The 22,814-nt window shown below is 34.3% G+C and overlaps 1 protein-coding gene across 1 annotated transcript in view; it reads left to right on the top strand.

Annotated features, from left to right (window-relative positions):
• The window catches only part of ADGRB3 (adhesion G protein-coupled receptor B3), a gene marked incomplete at its 3' end in the record, with an annotated part of 461,362 nt that overhangs the window by 240,132 nt on the left and 198,416 nt on the right, over window positions 1-22,814 (top strand). Inside the window, exons 10-11 of the mRNA XM_082757992.1 lie at window positions 953-1,021; window positions 5,173-5,281. Of these exons, the coding sequence (XP_082614118.1) occupies window positions 953-1,021; window positions 5,173-5,281 (178 nt within the window). The remainder of the gene's footprint in view (window positions 1-952; window positions 1,022-5,172; window positions 5,282-22,814) is intronic.

Genomic DNA, 22,814 nt, shown 5'->3' with positions numbered 1-22,814 from the left:
GAGTTCCAACAGGGGCCTATGGGTGGTATTTCACTTTCAGAGGTTGTGAAGATCTTAATCATACTCTTCAGCTAAGGTCACTAAAAGTTACACGTTTATTTTATGAAGGAACAGAAAAATTGTAATTGGCAGGCTATTGCCAAATTTGACATTCTGCAAGAAAAGTGATACAGCTGAGAACAGAGCACAAACCATTAGCTTTTAAGGGTAAAGACTGGCAATAGAAAATGGGAAAGGCAAGGCAAGGCAAGGCAAGGCAAGGCAAGTTTTCCACAAAAAAAATAGAAGAAAGTGATTTTTAATCTGTGATTTAAGAGCTAAATGCCATGGCTTTGATTTGTGCTTTGCTCAATTGTAATTAAATCAATTGGACAATCATATATAGAAAATAACAGTTCAAGGTCAAAGAACAGAAATTAATTATTCCTTTTCTGACAAAATTACTAAAAGCACAGAGGCAAAAAGTAATAAGCACCTAGGATCAGACAGCATTTGGCAATGAAATACCACTGCATCCACTGTTTGTGGTCATTAAGGATCATTTTCATGTTTTGAACAGAAACCAGTGACCCTGAGACAAGCATTTTCTTAGTGTGCTTTATTTATTTACAAAATATATAGTAGTCTAGTTTCTGGAATGAGAGTGACTTGGAAATGGAATATCATCACATTTAGAAGTTGATGCAAGTTCAATACAGGCCTTATTTTATATAAAGTAGTTGCATGGAACCTGATTATACAGACAGAATTGAACAATTAACCATAAAATACATTTGCTCTTTTGTCAGTCTAACATATTTTGTTATGTCATCTCTTCCACTGATATAAATATGGGCTGCAAAAGTGAATCTGTAATAGAGAAAGGAAATCTTTCTTGATATTGACTTAAGGTTACAATTGTTCATGTCATTAAAGTCATTTTACTTTGTCTTTTATTTAATTGACTTTTCAGAACTTCTTTCAAATCATTAGTAACCTCTTAGATGAAGAAAACAAAGAGAAATGGGAAGATGCACAACAGGTAAGATTTGCCTTCTGTAACTCATCAATTAAAAACATGCAAAATGAGATATGACATTTATTGTATTTATTAATCTTTAGCAACACTTTTCTTCAGTAAGCCAGGATAAATTGGAGTATATGATTTCAAAACTGAGGCTTAGCATACACCCTACTGTAAGTAAATTATACCCTAAATGAGACAATTTTTTGGAAATAACAGATCCTTTTCAAAAAGGAACAATTCCAGGCCCCATTAGCTAATTCAATAGATTAAAAGTATATTAAGAATAGAATATTCTTGTGATGAACAGATTTCATTTTATTCCATGGAATTATTCATGATGTCTTTCCATTTTATGTTGTAAGAAAGTACGTATGAAAGTTGAAAATTGCTAGTAAAGACTAGCTACAGTCATGGTTGCATTAAACAGCACATATCAGAACTCATCTAAAGAACAGACATGACATCACTAAACTACTTGCAGAAATATAAACAGTAGACCTTTTCTAAACACTTGCATTTAAGAGAACAGTTGCGATTCCTGAGACAGAAGAATTTTAGGACTAAGATAGATATTATTTTATAAAATAATAAAATCTAACTCAATATATATATATATATACATATATGTATAAATAAAATTTAAATCATACATGGATATGAGTATTTCTTACATGCTTATACTAAGAATACTACAGTGCTGTGTTTACGTTTATTAACAGGGCCATGGAACTATCACATTTCCAATACAAGTAACAGTGACTATAGGGATAAACAGATAACTATGTACAGATGAAAATGATGGAGGCATTCAAAGTAGATGGAGGTAGACATCTTTATAATGTTACTAAGAAGGAATTCAGGACTTTTTGCTACTGATTCAAATGTTCCTGTGGACATATAATGGTGCAGCTGACACATTGTAATTTAGCCAGGATTTTTTTTTTTTTTTCCATTTCTGTTCCTCTGTGCAAGTTCCAGACACAAAGATAGACGAGGTATGTCATCCATATGGTGGATGGAAGCAGAAAAATCACATGCATGTGGGCAGCTTCCATAAACATATAGCACCAAGATTAGGGAATTGATACTAAGCAACTATTTTAGCCCCACTAATGAACAGATGACACTCCTCATGTTATCAAACTTGTTTTCTTCTACTCCTCCCTGCCTGCTTGCCCATGCCATGTCCATTATTTGTCCTCCATTATTTGTCCCACCAAGACCAAGGAATGCAAGGAAGAGGAGAGAGGAAATTTCCTAAGAGGAAATTATGATAACTTGGGGGTAAAAGAGGGAATAATATATTAAGTTCCCTCACTTCTGCTGGTTGAAGAAGTTGTATTGAAAAAGAGAGATGAAACAAGTTATTTCTGGTTTCCCACAGCTCCATCTCTCTGCCTAGTAATTAATTGTCTCATACACCTGGATACAGCACTGGTAGGAAGACAGGAACCCAAGAAAGGAGGGAGTTGAGCACTTTCTGAGCTGAACACTACTCCTGAATGCAGGAGTCATAGGGACATAGCTGCCTTGTAACAAAAATGGGGAATTCATTAAATATCAGACTCCTGAGCTGTGGTACCCACAGAAACCATACTACTTGCTTTTTTACTGTTCTTGGGCAGTTACACAAGTCACCTCATAAGCATTTTTGAAGCAAGTGTGTCTTCATAATGACTACAAAGAGTAATTGTATTCCCAAGTACTCCTAAGTACTTCCAAAATTCTTTTTTTTTCTTATGATGATACCAAACACCATCACCTCATTAAAAAAAAAAAAAAAAAGAAAAAAAAAAAAAAAAAAGAAGAGTGATTCTGTTCCCAGTTTAGCTATTCTCTTGATTTTCTGGGGTTTGTTTGTTTGTTTTAATGCAACTTTACAAAACCAAGGTGCAGTCTGACCAACATTTTTTACCAGTTTGTATGCTTTCCTTGAACTCCTGTTACTGTTAGCTTAGATCTCTTAGTCGGTTTTCTGGATTGTTTTGCTGGAAAGAAAATCTTACTCACTGTCAGCAAATTGCTGACTTTCTATCAAGTATACAGCTGCAATGCCTCAGCACATCCTTTTTTCTAGATTAAATGCCAGCAGTTGATACCATTAATTACAGGTTATATAGCATGCAGATAAGCAGCACTCACTTTAATACTTGCCTTTTGTTAAGAGCTGATGTAAAGTACTGCACACAGGAAGCCACTTCAAGTCCACAATAAATAAGTGTATAGTGGTGTTTCAAAACTCAGGAGTTATTCAGCATGTTCTTCATCACCATCTGCTGGCATTCTATTGATTAGCCAGTACTTCAGATATATAGAAATGAAGAGTACCTCTATTACACTGACTGTTCAATAGTTTCTGCTGAAGTTATTACTATAAAAAGTCAAGTGAAAAAAAAAGTGAATTTCAATGAAATTCAGCCTTGATGAACAATCTGTGAGTGTGTGGGTTATGAATGAGATGGATGCAAAAAAGCACACAATATCTCAGTAACATCATTTGGAATATGGAAGTCTCCTTCACCTTAAGCAGCATTTGCAATGTTAGGATCATAAATGCCATAACACATTTTTCATAAAAATGATATTGCTGTCCTACCTTTTATAAAAAGATCTATGTAGAAAACAAAGGACATTAATAAATTCACCATCCTGACCCAAATAGCTATGGATCTAGACAGATAAAGCAAGATGAAGATGGAGCACACCATGCTTGGATATATAGTCAGTACAGGCATTTGTTGGAGTTGGTCATCTCAGTGGTCAAAAGAATGGGTTGACTGTTGCTCATAAATTGCAATTTGGACATCTCACTGATAGAAAGAAAAAAGAACAGATCATCCCTTATTTTTCTGTTATTAAAGCTTGCATTACTGAAAATTGTCCTGTTCATGACAAAAGCCATAACCACCAAAAATATTTTTATGCATGTGATATAAGCAGTATTTCTTAAGCTTTCTAATAACTTTTTTTTTTTATATATTTAATACATTTTGATGATGGATTATGGTTGAATATAGCCATTTTTAATGTTTTTGTGATCATAGTATCTTATAGCTTTGAAAATAAATTATATTTCTTGGAAATATGCTAGTACGTACCATTTTGAAAGTCATTTTGAGAAGTTACATTAGTAATGCAAAGGCAACTGATTTTAATTTACTGCATCCAGTTCAGAGCTTCCCGGTGCAAGACATGGTGAGCCCAATGAGAAGCCATGAAAGTGTTTAGGGCAATAAAGCATAGAGCATAAAAGGAGAGGGTGAAAGTGATAACAGTTTTGCTTGGAAAAAGAGAAGGTTCAGAGGGGATCCTGTCTATTTTATAAATTCCTGACGAGGAATTCATTAACATCAGGAGGAGTAAAGAAGTCAAAGCCAGACTCTTGGTGGTGTCCAGTGATAGGGCAAGAAGCAACTGGCACAAATTAAAATGTAGCAAATTCCACTGAAAAGAAAGAAGACCTTTTACATTGAAAAGAGAGATCCTTTTACTGAAAGAGTGATTGAATCCTAAAACAAGTTGCATAGATGGGCCCTTGCTTCTCCGACTTTAGAGATATTTAAAACCCAACTCAACACAGTCCTGGGCAACATCTCTGAGCAAGTGGTTGAACTAAATGATATCCATAGGCCCCTTCCAACCTCAGCTATGCTATGATTCTACTTCAGTAATCATCAGTAATCATCAGTAATAACAATAGTATTATCACTAATATTTCATATTACATACATATTGGTTAAAGGAACACAGATTTATCATGCTGTGGAGGCCAGGGTAAGATTTGCACTTACCTGTTCGTGGTGGGAAGGAGAAAAAAATCATTAAAATTATTTCAAAACATTAAATGCTTTAACCAATAGAGATAGTAGTGGTCAATAAAATGTTTGCTTGTTTGTTTATAAGTGCTGTGACTTACAGAAAACATTGCATTGTACAAAGCATATTTCATGTAGCCATATGGAAAGCAGCGTCTGTTCACATGGGGATGTAATGATAGAAGTGGTTGTTCACAGAAAATGTTAGGTATTGAAACATGGCAAGAACAGTTTGACTGTTAAATCTCACATTTCATTTGATTGCATTAAGATTTTATTTGAATTTCCTGCTGTAATGACTTTGATATTACAGTTATAGAATGTCTGAGCTTCCTTTATTTATTATTTTAGATCTATCCAGGCTCGGTGGAGTTAATGCAGGTGATTGAAGATTTTATACACATTGTTGGAATGGGAATGATGGACTTTCAGAATTCATACCTAATGACTGGAAATGTAGGTAAGAAATAGGAATTTCTTCTATGAAACTTATGACCTATTGAAAATCAGAAATTGCAAGTATGTACTTTAGAGTTGCTGTTTCTATCACAATACAGATTGGGCTTCGCCTCCTCCAGATTATCTTCGTTGCTTGGTTATCTCCTCTCCAGTTTAATACAGTCAGTGTGCCTTACACATCAGTCTTCTCTGTAATTCTATCTCAAGATCTGAGAGGAAAGTTTCAGACTAAATAAAGTTCAGAAAATACTCATCGGAAAACTGTGAACTATAGGTATATGCTAGAGCCTTTCTAGGATATACAGTGTTTCAAATGGTAATTTAGAAATTCGTGCTAATTATAATAATTATATACCTAATAGCATGAGAAATATTAATTCTGTTGACATTATCTTTTAATATTCTATTCTCCCACATCTTTGCAAGTATTATAATAATCAGCATAGACAGAAAAGTAATAATTAAAAATAAAAACAAAATATATTAGTTGTCAAAATAATGTAAGCCTTTGGTTTCTTTTGTGAGTTTTTCTTTGTGTGATGGTTTCAAAAATTTATTCGGATTTATTTTTAAGTTTGTTTTTTTTTTTGGCACTGGAGTGTTGCCAGGCAATGTCTACTAATTAAATAATAGCAAACATTGAATATGAAGATGCTTAGCAAATGAATTCCACTTACTAGTTGCCATAAATGCTCCTGAAATATCACAGCATTCTGTTAAAAATTCAACCAAAAATGAGATTGAAAAGCTTTTCTTCTAAGTACTTCCTCTTTGTTTAGTATCTTCCTCATTCAATCAACTTTTTTTCAATTTTATATATGCCAGGACAGTGTTAGGTAGTCATATGTAATGAACTATTACAAAATATATGTTTGTCTGATAGGAAAACTTCTGGTGTCAATATATTCTTTCAGATTTCAGTTAGCATCTTCCTGCATTAATGTCAGTCAGTTCTTCAGCAAATCATTAGAATTAGTCAGAAAATAAAGTCATTTAGAAATTGGTTTGGAATAAAACAAGGAAATTGTTAGAATGTCCCTACTGAATATCTATCTTTCTGTGTAATAATAAATATTTATTATTTTTGTCCTAAAATGTTTAAAACATTTCAGTAGACAGTATGGGAAGATTTTGCTTTTAACAAGTGATTTATTATTACTGGTGTTTTCTGTTTGCACTGTAGTACCACTTAAAGCTCCTTCCAGTTGTCAGTCCCTCATTATGCTACACCCTGCATATATTTATAAAGAAAGGGCAGTATCTGTCTTAAAATGCTTGTTCCATGGCATTTTTATGACAAAATAAAAAGATATGTTTATTTAAAGAGCACAGTCCGTGCTGCTTGGCATGTTGTGTTGCATTCTGAACTATTTGTCCTCTGACAAATGTGGAAAAAAAAACCATTGAAAAATGTTTTAAGAAGTTGTGTTCAAATAATCTTTGTCTCTACATATTCATGGCTTCAAATGTGAAACAGCACCAACTTTCCAATTGAATCAGAAATCATGCTGTGCAACGGCTAGTCTATATAACTGCATAATCTTCACCGTTTTTCTTTTGATTATTCTTTCTCTTCCCACATCTCAGATATTTTTAGGCATTCAGGAGTAAGTTTGTTCTTAACTATGTAACTCTTTACCTTTGATGGAAGATAAAGAAAAGTAAAATGAATTTATAGGCGTATTCTGACTACCTAACACTGTCTTGACACATTGTAGTGAGTTTATCCTCACCCTTACATTGCTCCTTACTGAGTCAACCATCAAAAAAAGATGTGCAACCGCTGTGCAACTCATTAATTAGAATCCTTAAATACAGGTGACATGGTGACTGAAGTAAGCAGTAATATCTTATTTTCACAAATGAAGAGGGAATGTATCTGGAATAGTCCAGGTTTAGTGTAGTTAACCTTAGGGGGTCTGTATAACTGTGTCTGACTGGTTGTGTAGCAAGAACTTAGGGGATGTTTATGTTGATCTCAGCTGAGAGGAGTGAACTATGCAGTTGCAGTTGTCCTGTCTTAGCATGTCTTGTCATACCAACAGTAGTTTAAAACCCTGTGAGGTCTTGTTTACAACTTGTAATTGTTACTGTAGTTGTAATTGTCATGTAAGTAAAAAATCATATCCCATGCAGGAAACAGATATGTGCAAGAAAGAGGTCCTACTTTAATATGTATTCCTTTTTAAACAAGACTAATAGTTATTCTGAGGTTATTTACCATATTTACAAAAATATTCCCTCAGATACTTTAAATGTCTTTTGCTATATTTTCATTATAGAATTACCTTAAAGTTCATATATCCGGAAAAAAAAAAAAAAAAAAAGAAAAAAAAAAGAAAGATTCAGTGCTTCAGTGCTAAGGATGAACTGTTGCTTCTTGTCAGGAAAACAAAACAAAACAAACAAACAAAAAACTGTTCTGTGAGAATGTCCCTGTATTGCACAAAGTTCTCAGTTTCCTGCCATTAATTTCAGTTTATGTGTTCATTTCTTATTTATTGGCACTGTATGTACTTAAGGGAGTTTCACTACTTAAAGGGGGCTTATAGAACAGACAGAAAGCAACTTTTTACTCAGTCAAATAATAATAGGGCAAAGGGGGATGGTTTTAAACTAAAAGAGAGATTTAGATCAGATGTTAGGAGGAAATTCTTCTCTCAGAGGGTGGTGAGGCACTGGAACAGGTTGCCCAGAGAAGCTATGGATGTCCCGTCACTGGAAGTGTTCAAGGCCAGGATGGACAAGGCCCTGGGCAACCCATTCTAATGGGTAGCATTTCTGCCTATGGCAGGAGGATTGGAACTAGATGATCTTCCGACCCAAGCCATTCTAGGATTCTATGATGTGAGCAGCTAATTGTAATTAACTGATGTTATTTTCTGTTTCTTTCAAGGCACATAAACTTGTGGCTTAACAAGTTCCTATACAGCAGCCACACTTCAGTGACTGTCCATTACACATTCACAGCCTGTGGGCACATGGGAAGTAATTAAATTTACCTTAACTTCATATTAGGCTACACTAAGCCACATTATTACACATTTGCAAGTAGCTAAGAAGGTCCATAAGGACAGTTGCATATTACTGTTAAACTGTTCACTATGGTGGTACTTAACTTCAATTTTTGGTTACTTCTAAACAAAACATCAGAGACTAGTTCCAAGTCCAGATGATCCAATATCTGTACTTTGGGTTTGACTTAGATAGCACAGCCAAATAAGATTCATTTCCATTAAAGCAAGGACAGTTTCCTCTTAGCTCTTCTCTTGAGGATAGAGAACATGATATGAAAAAGCTAACAAATGTGAAAGCAACAACTTGTATTGATTCTGCATGGATGAAACAGATGGTATTTGTTTTATTTGTGTTCTCCCAGTTCTATATTATGTTCCTTTAAGAAATGATTAGGTGAAATAAAAGCATCTGATAGGAGGTGGGAGCCTTCTTCCTCCTCCTGCTTCTTCTCTTCCTCCTCCTTCTCCTCCTCCTCAGAACCATCTGAGCCGGCACGGGAAAAAATGGTGTGAAAAACAAGAATTTTTACTACCACTCAAGGTCTCTGAATTAGCTGGAAGCACAGACCCACCTGTAAAGATACAACACCCAGTGGGAGAAAAACTTAAAACCCTTTTTACTGCCATTCTATTAACTACTTGCTTTCAGTTTTCTCTGCTTTAAAAGATGAGTTTATGATTTTAGTTTAAGAATAAATCTTGGCTTTTACCAGTCTTTTGAACTATTTTTTGGAGCACTAAATGCCCATGCAGATCCAACTCAAGTCATTGACAGATCTGGGGCCCCATCCCAGAAAATCTTTAACAGTTCTGAAGAAATATGCTAAAAGGAGACTGAAGGAGACTGACCTACTATCAAGAAATATTAATCCTTTTTTTTTTTTTTTTTTAATTGCTGGACTTGAAGATTGGAGTACCACAGATAAATGTCTTGAAAGGTATAGGTAGAATGTGGAGCTGGAAGTATGGACGAGTATTAGGAGATACATATTTCTATGGCAGATTAGAATTCTTTTGTAAAAGAAAATTGTCACTCTCGAATTAAATAAATTTATTTAAGAATAGTAGACAAAAAAAAAAAAAAAAAAAAAAAAAAAACAAGCTTGTGACTCTTCCAAGATATTAATGAGAACACCAAATATTCTTGAAGTGAATGTGAGTTGTCATGGATGTTACTTGGAACTGAAAGAAAGTAAACAGAATTTTAATCATGAGAAAAGCCATTTTTGTTGATGTTTATTTTATGAATACTGATTTTTGATTGATCAGTAATGGTATAAAATATACAGATATCACAAAATTATTTAGGCATGTCAAAGACAGGGAAAGCTGAAGATCACCAGGGTTTATAGCAAGATTAAAAGAAGGGAATATCTACTGATAGATTGAATTTAATGTTGACGGAAGTAAGAGGGAGTAGTTCAAACTATACATAATGTAGGAATCTAAAAAAAAAAAAAAAAAGTAAAATCCCATGGTCACTTAAGCAGAGCTAAAAAACAAAAAACAAACAAACAAACAAACAAACAAACAACAGCCTTAGTGTGTGAAAAGAACAGTATAAAGAAAATACAGAAAATGTTTTCATTTTCCATCACTTGCACTGCTCTTTTCATCTGAGATTATGCTGGTTGGAATTCGTTTTACTTACTTGAAGAATCGAAGTTGGATTCTAAAACCATAGTCTACTATGGATAGTCTACTGCTCAGGAAAACAATTCACACCATCCCAGATAGACACCTAATGTAAGGGCATGGATTGCCTTCTGGATGTTCTCTCCACTGGTTATAAACAGGTTATTGACTAGCTTAGGACGGAATGATTCAGTACATTTAAAGCAAAGAGGAGTGCTATTTTGTGATTAAATTAAACCTATGAATACATTCATAGGTTCAGAGTGGCATGCTAAAAATAATAAATAAATAAACAGCTTGAGAACTGGAATAATTAGAATAGCTTTTTCAGAACATATTGTTAAATGGTAATTAACAATGTTAAATAAAATGTAAATTGTTAAGTGTACACATCTAAACAAATGAGAAAAAAAAAAAACTAGACTGACATCTCTGTTTAATATTGCTCACAGGGAAAAAAAATAAAATTAAAATTAAAAATTAAACAAACAAACAAATAAAAAAACTGATTTTTAACTAGTAAACTTATGTATAGTTATACATAAGCACATTTCATTCTGAATGACCATGAGGCCAAAATCTTAAGAAGAATAGAATAAAAACAAGTAGATATTTACATGGGGAATGTAGCTAGCTATATTCTGTGAAAAAAATAAGAGGTTAAAAAGCCATGCTGGCATGCAAAAATCAACTTCTAACCCATAGTCTTTGTAACTTATTTGCACTTAAAATTGACTACTGTGATGCTGGTACTCTGATGAGTAGTCTGATCCTGTATGGTAATTATCATATCATAAATTTTCATTTAGGATTTCATACTGAGTTGCTTATATAAGTTTTATAAATATTTGCAAAGCACAAAGTCTTTGCTTTCATAGACAGTCTAGGATGTCATAGGGGAGAAAATTATTTTAAAACAATAACCATTGTCTTGTGTCTGCATAGTTTCTTGTTCCCTCTTTGATTTTCCATTCCATTTTCATATCTATGAAATTTACGCCTAAAGGTTTAATAATCTTATAGGGTTATGGAATATATCTTAAAATTTTCTGGTCATAGCCAGAGATATATAAAAATGTTAACGACCAAAGGAACTTACAGAATATGCGCCTATTCTAGCTGTAATACATAAGTAACGGTACACCTGCTGAGCTCTGGTGAATCCTAGAAAATAATTATACTTGACTCCTGTCTGTTATTGTGGGTTCATTCACCCTTTCCTGAAGGTCAAATTTTTAGGTCTTACATGTTGCAGATCCTGTTCTTACTCTCTTGAAACCTCTCCAAAGTTCATTTACTTATCATAATGGACTCTGCCCAGTCTGCTTATTTGTACAAGATTTAGTGATGTGCATCTCAAAAGCAGCATTCAAGATCCTTTGACCCATATACCATAAATATTGTACTGGCCTAGAATATACCCAGAGCTCTTAACAATTGAAAGGGTATTTTTGTCAATTATATTATAGATGACAGAAGATAAGCAAGAGCATTGCTTCTTTCAATTTGTCCAAAACTGTATAGAAAATGTCCAAAAATTTTGGTCAGGAAAAAAAAAATATTTTAATAGTTACTTACACGTACACTCACACTGAAATTTGCTAGGAAATTGTTAGTAAAGTGCTACTGTGAATTTTAAAGTGGTAATAAAAATCCTGATGGTAAAATTTCAACATTTGCTCCCAACAGAAAGAAAACTGAACCTGTCAGACAAAGGAAAATGAAAACTCCATACAGTGGCTCAAAAGAGCTACAAATCTCTTGTCACATAAAATATTGAGCCATTAATGAAAAAGTTAGTGGTTATTTTTTCCTATAACAATTAAATTGTGAGAAGAGCAGAATCAGCATTCCTACTAAACCCCATTCAAGCATGTTACAGAATCAAAGTACAGACAGTATCACACAGCTACAGACTGGCCTGGGGGTCAATGGAAGTAAATAAACTTTTTTCAGAAACAAAAGAGAGTATGTAACTCTTCAAGCTGCTGTAGATAAAAGACTGTGGCTACAGGTGTATTCAAAACTAAACAACTTTGTGAGCAATTGGCAGGAATCAAAAAAAATGCTCAAAGGAGAGTAACAATAACAAAGCAATAGATATAATTTATAGAATATAATTCTTCCAGCTCTTAAATTCTGAAAAAGAAGATTTTGATTATTTTTGAGCAAGACTGCACGTCCAAAGAAAAAAGCTATTATTTTTCTGTTGAGAAAGCACTCAGAGGTTGTGCTTTGGTTATTATTGAAATCTAGTATCTCTGTAGATAATTGGTCAATCTATCAACGTTTAAAATTTGTTTTATCATTTTGATACCTTCAATGTTGTTTTGCACATCTGCATTTGGCCATGATATGGGTTGGGGAACTGAATCAAGACTAAGTCAGGCAAATCTAGTAAAATTTCAAAAGTTATTTCATATCTCTCTCCTCATTTCATCCACTATTCAAGAATACACCATGTTTATAGGAAGTAAAAGTTAGGAATATAGCCTCTAAAGAACTACTCCATGGATTGCATATGTATTATTTTTAAGAAGGTGCATAGGAATCATTCTGCGTAGTGTATGTGTACATAGTTCACATAGTTCCATGTAGTTCATGTGTACAAAACTCAGTAATTATTAAAATAATAATATTTTGTTTTGTCAACAAATTTTCATAATGAAAAAGTAAAGTGAAACTTTAATGATTTACAGTGAAATAATTTTCTGATAGATATAAAACACAAGACCCATTTAATTTTTGGAGTATTTCAGCTCTCTTCAGATTTCTGCCTAGCTTTAGAATAACTAGTTAACATGCCAATGTAAATAATATTTAGGTAACATTCTTTTGTTATATTTAATTACATATTTTTGCTATGTAGACTTTTGACAATTTCCATTGTTTAATGTCCTGCTTCTTCTCAAAGTAGCTTAAGTGAGTCAGTGCCCATCATCTTCCTATTTCTTGCTGGAATTTTGCTTTTAAGACTGTGTGTTTAAACGTGAATGAAAAAGGACTAAATGCAGGCTGTCCAAACTACTTAATTCCTTCCACCTACCCAAACTGTTCAGGGAACAGTCCAGGTGAAAAGAATTCTCAATAGACAGAATTAATGCTCTTCTCATTGCTCTGTGGTGCAGAGATGGCGATGGCCTTTGTTCCTGGGTAGAGAGCCTGGTGATTAGGGAAGTAATCCTGAGTTTTATGTTCTGCCTTCTACCCCCTGTTCTTTTCATTCATAACTTTGTCTCTCAGTCCTCATCCTGGCTGGTTCACACTCAGATGTAGCCTGCTGGTCTTGCCTGCCCCAAACCTGTATGCTCTCTGGTAAGCAGACACTCAGTTATGTGAAAATGGCCATTTGTCACATTTCTTTTTTCAATCCTTAAGAAATCCATCAACTCCCAAGATTTATTTGCAGCAAGTGTCGGCCTCCTGTTTCCCTATTCTTAATTTGCTCAAAATACATGTATGTTTAGTTATCTTCTGGTTGCTAACAGCTACCGAAACAGACAGATTTTTTCAGAGAACAATAGAGAAGAAAATAAGAAAACTACAGCAAAATGTTGGCTGGATTTTTTGTCATACCCTTTTATACCTCTGCTCCATGTATATTCATATCATTTCCTTTACAGCAGCCTCAGCAACAACTCCTAGATCAGATCAATATGTTGACTTTCAGAAGGCTCAAGCTTTCTCCTGTGATTAAAATGGAAAACCTCCATGCTCACTTTGAAGGTCTAGCTCATCATAGCAGCTGACTTAGTGCCTGAAGTTAATGATTGAAAGCTCTTTATATATATATATGTATACATAATAAGCTTATTGAATGACTCACAGTACCTGAAAACTTAGCTGTGAACAAAGACTGGATTTTTTTTATACTTTCCTAAAACTGCATATTCAGTGATCCTGAAGAAACACAGCTCTCAGATTTTCTTTATATCAAGGGAATTTCTATAAGAATCTTTATCAAACAAAATTCACAAATTTGGATAGAAAGCTAATTTAATTCTATGGCTATGTTCTAAACAGTAGACATAATTCAGTAGTTACTTTTCTGCATGTAGTTTGCCTTTATTAATTTGCCTTAAAGCTGAATCTAAATAAGCTAGCCATTCAATATTTTGAAATGTATGCTATATATATATAAATAATAATAATAATAATCTAATAAGCGTTTCCTTTCTCTACCTTATACAAAGTAATATACATTGGAATAAAGGGTTCTAAAGAAATGGAAACTATAAAAAATGCAGATGTCCAGGCTTGAGTCTGATAAAAAAGAATGCCTCCAACAGAGACAGATAGTAGTATCTACCACACATTTGTGCAAACAACTTTTAACAGCATACAGTATATGTATTTTATATTCTTGTATCATTTCTAAATTTCTACCTCTGTAAACTCTTTTCTGAATCATTCTGTTTATAGACCCCTTTTTACCTGAGGAAATAAAAGCTGCTGTTTTCTAAATGAATCAGCTGTTTTATGACAGGCCATTTTTAATAGGTGCACTTAAATGTTTCCCTGAGAAATTAAGTATGAGTTTATTTACTCCTTTGCCTTGCACAATTGTATCTTTAGGTAACTCCTAGCAATTATCAAGTAGAATGAGTCTTAAGGGGTTAGAAATTAAAAGCCTGCAGTTATAGCTTTGAGTTAATGGAATAAATATACACCCAAGAGAGTACTATCATTTCATATTAAGCTAGTACCAAGAGGTAACAAACATATTCAGTGAAGTATAATACCAAGATATTGGTATTGGAGGTAATGCTGTCGTCCCCTTAAGGAGGGGTGGTACCACAGTGTCACAGTCTGTTAACAATATACAATTCTATGCAGACTGATGACTTTCATCCAGGTATATTGCATCCATATAAGACCATCACCACAAGAACATCCAGTGATCATCTGGTGGTGTGTCAGCTAGAGGTGGTCAGCAAGAGTGGTGTGGCCTAAGTACTGTAAATAACTAAGTTCACCCTCAGTTTTAATGAATTCTACAGAGTTTTCTTACTCACTCACTTCTGAAAATGAAAGAAATAAAGTGAAATAGAATTGAGGTAGAACTCCACAAAATGTAAATCAATTAAAATAGGAATAAAACCAAGTAATCATACTTTCAGCTAGTAACAATGTGCAGAAGTCAAAGGCAGACAGATTTCCTGAGATTCTGTAGTCAAAAGAAAATATTACTTATAAAGACTGAAGAGACAGATAATAACTTCAGATGTTACTTGCACTGTGTCAAAGACAGAGGTCTAGCACCTAGAAATAACATCCAATGCAAATGTGGAAGTAGCAGGGTTTGTAAGAAGCTCAGGATGTGACCAAACAGCTGTCAAAGTTTATGATGATGATGCTTCCTTTGGGGAAAAAAAAAAAAAAAAAAAAAAACACCACCAACAAAACTTCTATCAATTACTAGACAAATCAGCCTGTTGTGTTGAAAAACTATATGACTTCCTTAGTAAGCTTTAATATCAAATAGTACAGATCTGCCTCTTTCGAACTTCAGAGCTTGAAAGTAACATATAAATTGAGTTAACAAAATATATAAGCACTTTTCTTTTGTTTTTCGTTTTTCATTTTTCATTTTTGTTTCATGAGAGTGTTAGTGGACTTTTAATATCAGTGAAAAGTATTTTTATGGTAAATAATTATTTTGGCCGTGGACTTTTAAGATTGTTGAGATCAAACTTCAGAGTCATGTAGACATATACAGGTATAATTCTGAGTAATTATATTTGTGCCTGTGCACTTTTTATCTTTATTATTATTATTATTAATATAGATAATTGGACTTCAATATATGGGCCAAAGATACTGCAACTGTTTCTGCAATTCTTTTAAGATCAGACTGAATAATAGTAACAGAGCCAACAGTGTCAGTAAGATCAGTCCAAGGCATTCCAAATCATGTGGCTTGCTAAAATCAAGAATAGGGTCTGAAAGTTATGAAGTATCTTTGTCTGAATCGTCTTATGATTTCTCAATCTTCACTCATTTAATTTTTGTTGCTGTTGTTTTGTTTTGCTTTGCTTTCTCTTAACTTCAACTATGAGTTTTAGGACCATATTTGCTGCTCTGGCTCAAGGCAGAGATAATCTTTGATAAAGTTTATGATATAAATCAGATGTTTGAACTACTGTGTGTGAATATGACTTTTTTTTCCCACCTTGGAAAATTTCAGGAGGAACTGTGTAAAAGATTTTTTTTTTCTTCTAACTCTCCTTCTGGGGCATTTGCAGTGGGAGGAAGACTTTGTCTCAAAATACGTGGTACAGTTCTGTGGCCTTCAGTGTTTGAATGGTATTTGATACAAGAAGCACAAATGCTTAAATTGCCCTTCAGTGGTGCCAAACGTTCTTATTTGAAAAATAAGTAAATAAATAAATAAAATAAAATTGATATGTATGACTTTTCATATAGTCCTTGTTTCAAAGCTTATGCTGTTCTTTACTGATTATTATTTTGTGGTCACTTTTCTAACTTGTAAGGTCTTGCAATTTTAGTGTTAATTTTGTTAGTGAATAGCAGTGTTAGCATATGCCATTAACAAATGGCATAAGCTGTTATTTTGTAATTTATTGTTATTAATATCTTATGGCCCCATGCCATTTCATTATTCAATTGGAAGGATGTAGATTTAAAAAGCATCTATGTGAAAATAGTACACTAGTAAAGTAACTTGTCTAGAAAAGCCACCAAATCCTGTCTCTGGTCCTGTTGTAGAGCAGTATGAGCTGATCTCAAAGGAATGAGATCTAGATACTTAGGACCATATCCATATTCAAATGGTGCCCTTTGGTGAAATGTATTTCCTCCCTGTATTTGCACCAAAATCTCATCTCCAATAAAACAGAGGAATGAAAAAAGACCAGCCTGCCCAAGGGGAAGAAACTGTCGGACAGTCATCAGTATGATTGGATCTTCAGGGATGGCAATCATGCAAGCTGCTGCATCTGCACACACAAGACTTCTGCCTCTGAGGGAAACATTTATCAAAAATACAGCAAATTTATCCTCTCCTTTCTCATTTTTACCTCAAGAGGGTACAATATGTTCATGAAGATTAAAGGGAATGTCTTCTTTTGCCTTTAGGTATCTTAGATTGTTCATTGCAGAAGCATAAAATGAATGTTTTTAATGCTCATTTAGCTTTGAAAATTGCATCGCTATCTAGGCAATGAAAAATAATGGTTTCCATTCACAGTCAACAATGAACAAAGAAAAGTTAATTTCTGCAAAATGCATGTCATTTAACTTTGCCAAATTGATCTTATACCTGTTTCTTGGATGAATAGTTCCACAACTGCAAAACATGGATGGTGATTTTATACTGCATCATCTATTTTACATTCATGGTTGTATTTAGAAATCATTCACTGAAATTAAAATTATAGATATCTAAACCTCTCATAATCCAAAATAACAGAGACTGAATGTCGGTAGGGTAAGACATTCAAATATGTCACTAGTTCATCCACTCAGGAATGGTATTCAACAGCAGAGCTCAGAGGAGCTTAACCGGTTTCTGTTTATGTTGTTTATCATTTTATTTGACAAGATAGTAGAGTGAGTTTGCTGAATATGTATGTTTGTTCTTTACATGAACTTGAAGCATGCATTTAGAAATTTTCTTCTAAAGCTTGGAAAATAATGAGGCAACTAACTGTGCAAGAATTTGGTCATTCTAACTAAGAAGGAATTTGTTAGAATATTGTCTTCTGTTCATTTATTTTTTTTTAATCTTTATGCTATCTAACAGTGTATTTGTTCATGAGCTTTTTAATGTATGGCTTGGGGGAGTCTCTATTTAGTCATACACATGTTTTTATGGATTTTTTCCCTATGGATATATTTTCCATTGATACCACCATCTGCTGGATCCAAAATTTTAACTGTTGCTCAGAATTCTCTGTGCTCATATTTATCTGCACTGTCACTAGAAATGGGATTGTTCAACCAGCATTTTTTTTTATTATTATCATTATTATTATTTAGATTTCAATATTCTTTGAGTGTTTGACCAGAATAAAGCCAAACCTTCCATAAAAACTGTTAAAATAAACTTGTGTTACCTCCTGGCAGTAGTGCACAGTTATCACAGGGTGACTGACAAGCTAAATTGTCAAAACTCAATTTTGTGTCTTACACAGCCAATGCATTTGAGCCTCTCAGTGGTACAAAACTTTAAGTTGTAGGCTCAGTGTTTTTATTGACCTCCTTCATGTTGTAACAGTTGGTTGTTTTATTTTGTTTTGTTTTGTTTTCATATAGATCAAGACGATAGTATATTTAGGACTAGACTAAAGGAGAAAACGATTCTGTAGGTGGAACCTAGAAGTTCCTCAGGAATGTAAGAAAAGCTAGGTCAAATTCCTGTCCCAGTGAGGTTTCTTTGTTTTCAGTTTAATTGTGTGGGTCCAGGCTGACTTTTATCTGTGAGAAAAATAACTAAAAATGAAAGAAGCCATGATATAGGAATTCCATAAACATAACCTAAATATTTATTTTATTTTAATATTTATTTATTTTATTAAGCAGCCAAAGGAATTAGTTACTAAAACATAGTTACATGTTTTTTCTTGTTTAAGGGCTTCTATCATCCTCTTCTATTTTGTATGCCATTTCTAGTCTTATACATCTCTGTTAAATAATACAATTTATTTATTTCTATCAATGTGATTAAATATACTCATTTACTTAACTGATCTTATTTCATTAATTGCTTATACTAAATTCTCATCACTTCCTGTTTTAATCTATGTATGAGTGTCGGTGTATGGTTTGAGAAAAAAAGTTGTTCTATGTCCAATTAATTTCTTCCTCCAAGCAGTGCAAACAGCATGTTGTCTTAGCACATCTAGTGAAAGTCTCATTTGCTGAATGATGACATTGAACACATTTTAAGAATGCTTCATTGCCATTCAAATGTCCTTTTGCAATAAACAGTGTGACTGTAGAACTCAAATGTAAAAGCCATCAAGATTTAATCAATAGCCACAGTTCACATGAAGATAGGTCCAGATTATACTCTCTGCACCTCCACTTTGGTAAAAAAGTTATTGCTTTGAAATATTATCAAATAACCGAGTATCCTTACACTGACCTGTAACTTTGTCCCTCTTTGGTTCAGTTCAGATTTTTTTTTCTCTGTGAATGTTTGCCACAAGAGTGCAGTTAGTTTGCTTTCCAATAAAGCTCCATTTAGATGTTTTGGGATTAGGGACAGAAAACCCATTTAGTACATTGAAAATATTCTCTAAAGGCAATAGCACTGTAAAAACTACACAGAACTGAGAGGGAAAAATAACTAAAGAAAAAAAAAAAAAAAGAGAAAAAAAAAAAAAGAAAAAAAAAGCAATTTTCTTTCCAGCATCCTGTAAAATACTGTTTATTGGGTAACAATGCTATAATCAGTCTAAGGTCAGTCTATAGGACAAAATAAAATGGCACTTTTTGATTGTCCAGCTCTCCACAGAGTTATTTGTATTACAAAAGCCACCTTGACTGTAGATTAAAATTTAGAAATGGTCAAATACTATTGGAAATCAAGAAGTGTTTTTGTTTGTTTGTTTGTTTGTTTTTCCTGGTTATATCCTAGATTTGAATACGAATATGACAGAAATCCCAAATATGGTATGACAGTAATAGTAAAACAGACCTTAGGTGTAGAATACTTGATGCTGAGTATTTCTGCAAGACTGAAAGTGTAGAATGCTTTGGAACAGAATTTACAGAGGTTTTTAGTGAATTAATAGCTTTTTTGGCATGTAAATTCCATTATTCTTTGTGTTGGCGCTTTTGGGTACAGGTAATTAATTGAAGAAATTGTGCTCTGTTGTTGAGTAGTCCAGTGTAAACAGTTCAATAGAAAACAAAAATTCTGTCCCTGTTTTTTATTTCCATATTTCATGTTCATAATACTGCATTTCAAAAAAAAATCACCATGATGTTTTATCAAATAATATGAGCAAACACTCTGGAGTGAACTCTTCCTTTCAGCTTTATATCATAGATATAACTGTGTTTTCTGAAGTATTGCATGCTGTAGAATGTAATTTTATCTGTCTAGAGCTTCTACCTGAAGGCATTTTTTCCAGGAAATAAGGAATGGTTAGCCAAAGCAACATAGTTTCAGTTTGCGGGATTCCTATTCTGAACATATATTTCACAAATATACTGCAATGAAAGGCACAAAAATTAAAGAAATAAAAATAGTAATGAAAAACAAAACTTGTTTTGAAATAACTGTAGCAGAAAATAAGTTACAGATAGGATTTAATGCCAAAGAGATAGCAGAATCATATCAAGTATGTATGTTAGTAATGGAAATTTTGCAGTGTGAAGTATTCAACTTTAGGGATTTGAATGCCACAGGGGCATGTTGATGGTTCCATTTGACAGTATCTGTTGTGGCTCAGGAAAAGCAGAGAAAATATTTACTTAATCATGGTAGTCTCCATAGGTTAACTGTCCAATGTGATTATTCTTCACAACATGTAAAATGTTGTGAAGGGCATCTGAAAAGTTGTTCTGAAACCAAATAGACTTCTTATGAATTAGAATCTGCTATAGGTATAATGCTATGTCACATCCTAGGTTAAATATTTTGAGCAGATTTTACGATTATCTTCAGCACTGAGTGCTTAATATGCTTGCATTTCACGTACTTAGTCACAGGCAAGGGGTCATCCAGTATTACTAAAATGCTGTTTATGCAATGCATACAAAAAGTAAGATAATTTTTAAAACCCTGAGAAGGGAACCCAGACAACCATAATTAGGCATCTCTTTTTCTTTGTCAACTGCACTGAAAATTTATAGGACATGTAGGGCATCTTAATTCAGACAGAAGAAACTGTAATGCTGTAGTATTTAACTTAGTTGTCTGGTTCACTGTTGTTTTTCATTCTTCTTTTAGCTGCTTGGATTTTTTTGATTCCTCCTTCCACAATTCCAATGAACATGAAAAGCCTCTCAGTTCAGGAGAGAAAAAACAGGGGATGCTAGAGATAGAAAGACGAGAAGGGAATGACTGAGCACAACCTCCACATGCCATAGTGATTCATGTGATAGCGTTATAACAGCTTGTAATAATAAGGCTCTGTCATTCTTTATAGGCTGAATTTTTCTAGTTAGATGTTTGGTTTTTTAAAGCAACTTCTCATTGTTCAGTTGTTTTATTGAAATGACCATAATAACTCTGAGATATTTCTCCTGAATTATTAAAGTTAATTTAGCATTCCATAGTGTGAACAAGTAAATCAAGTTGGTCTAATTAGTATTACTTACTACTTATATTGGATAGTGTCTATATGTCTCACAGAGGTACAGAGTTTTCATTGTACAATGCATGATGTAAACAATCTAAATAAAACATTTGCATTATCCCGACAATTAGATTTCATAGTGCCCCAGGACGACTTTTTACAATCCCTTAAGCAAATCTTAATCTACTTTATCTCCTCCGTAGAGAGCATTCAAGATGAATCAGATATGCCTGGAAAAAGCAAAGACCTAGTTATAAGTTCTTGTGAGGTAGGTTAGATTCATTGTTTTAACATGAAGCCGATACACAGGAGACCTTTCTTTATTAGTTCTATTTCTTTCTATCTTTCTTTATTAGTTCTATTTCAGATTTTCTGTATGATTCTGCCCAAGTCTATCCTGAAAGCACTTACTGGGTAGGTGTTGTAACACCCAATTATCAGGTGCTGGCTTCAGGGAGAAGCAAGCATTTGTTCTGTGATGAAGCAGTCTCAACTCTGTGCTCAGCAAGATCGTGTAGCAGATACTCTTGAAATATATGCTAAGGCATATGAAAATAAGGGCAACAAAGCTGGTGAGGGGCCTGGAGAACAAGTCCTACGAGGAGCGGCTGAGGGAGCTGGGCTTGTTCAGCCTGGAGAAGAGGAGGCTCAGGGGTGACCTTATCGCTCTTTTTAGGTACCTCAAGGGAGGCTGTAGCGAGGTGGGGGTTGGCCTGTTCTCCCACGTGCCTGGTGACAGGACAAGGGGGAATGGGCTTAAGTTGAGCCAGGGGAGTTTTAGGTTAGATGTTAGGAAGAACTTCTTCACTGAAAGGGTTGTGAGGCATTGGAACAGGCTGCCCAGGGAAGTGGTGGAGTCACCATCCCTGGAAGTCTTCAAAAGACGCTTAGATGTAGAGCTTAGGGATATGGTTTAGTGGAGGGCTGTTAGCGTTAGGTTGGAGGTTGGACTCGATGACCTTGAGGTCTCTTCCAACCTAGAAAATTCTGTGATTCTGTGATAAGGTGAAGATTTATGACAGCCAGTATGGTTTCACTAAGGGCAGATCATGTCTGACAAATTTGCTGGCCTTCTATAACAGGATTATAGCATTGGTGGATAGGGGAAGAGCAACTAACATCATCTACCTGCATTTGACACTTTCAGAGATGGTATCTTTGTCTCTAAATTGGAGAGATGTGGATTCATGGACTTGATAGATGAACCACTTGATGGGTAAGAAATTGGTTGCATGGTTGCACTCAAAGAGTTGCAGTCAATGTCTCACTCTCCAAGTGGAGATCAGTGATGAGTGGCATTCCTTAGTACTGGGACTGGTACCATTTAATGTCTTTGTCAGTCACGTGAACAATGATATTGAGTGCACCCTCAGCAAGTTGCTGATGACACTGAGCTGTGTGATGCAGTTGACATGCTGGAGGGAAGGGATACCATCCAGGTTTGAGAGGTGTGCCCGTATGAACCTCTCATGAAGTTCAACAAGGGCAAGTGCATGGTTCTGAACCTGGGTCAGGAAAATCCCGAGCACAGATACAGGCTGAGTTGAGAGGGAATTGAGAGCAGCCCTGAGTAGAAGGACTTGGGGGTTTTGGATGATGAGAAGCTCAG

This window comes from Aythya marila, assembly GCF_965140915.1.
Source record: "Aythya marila genome assembly, chromosome: 3".
NCBI lineage: Eukaryota > Metazoa > Chordata > Aves > Anseriformes > Anatidae > Aythya > Aythya marila.
The sequence above is the reverse complement of the archived record's forward strand: the minus strand, read 5'-3'. Positions and strand labels throughout refer to the sequence as shown.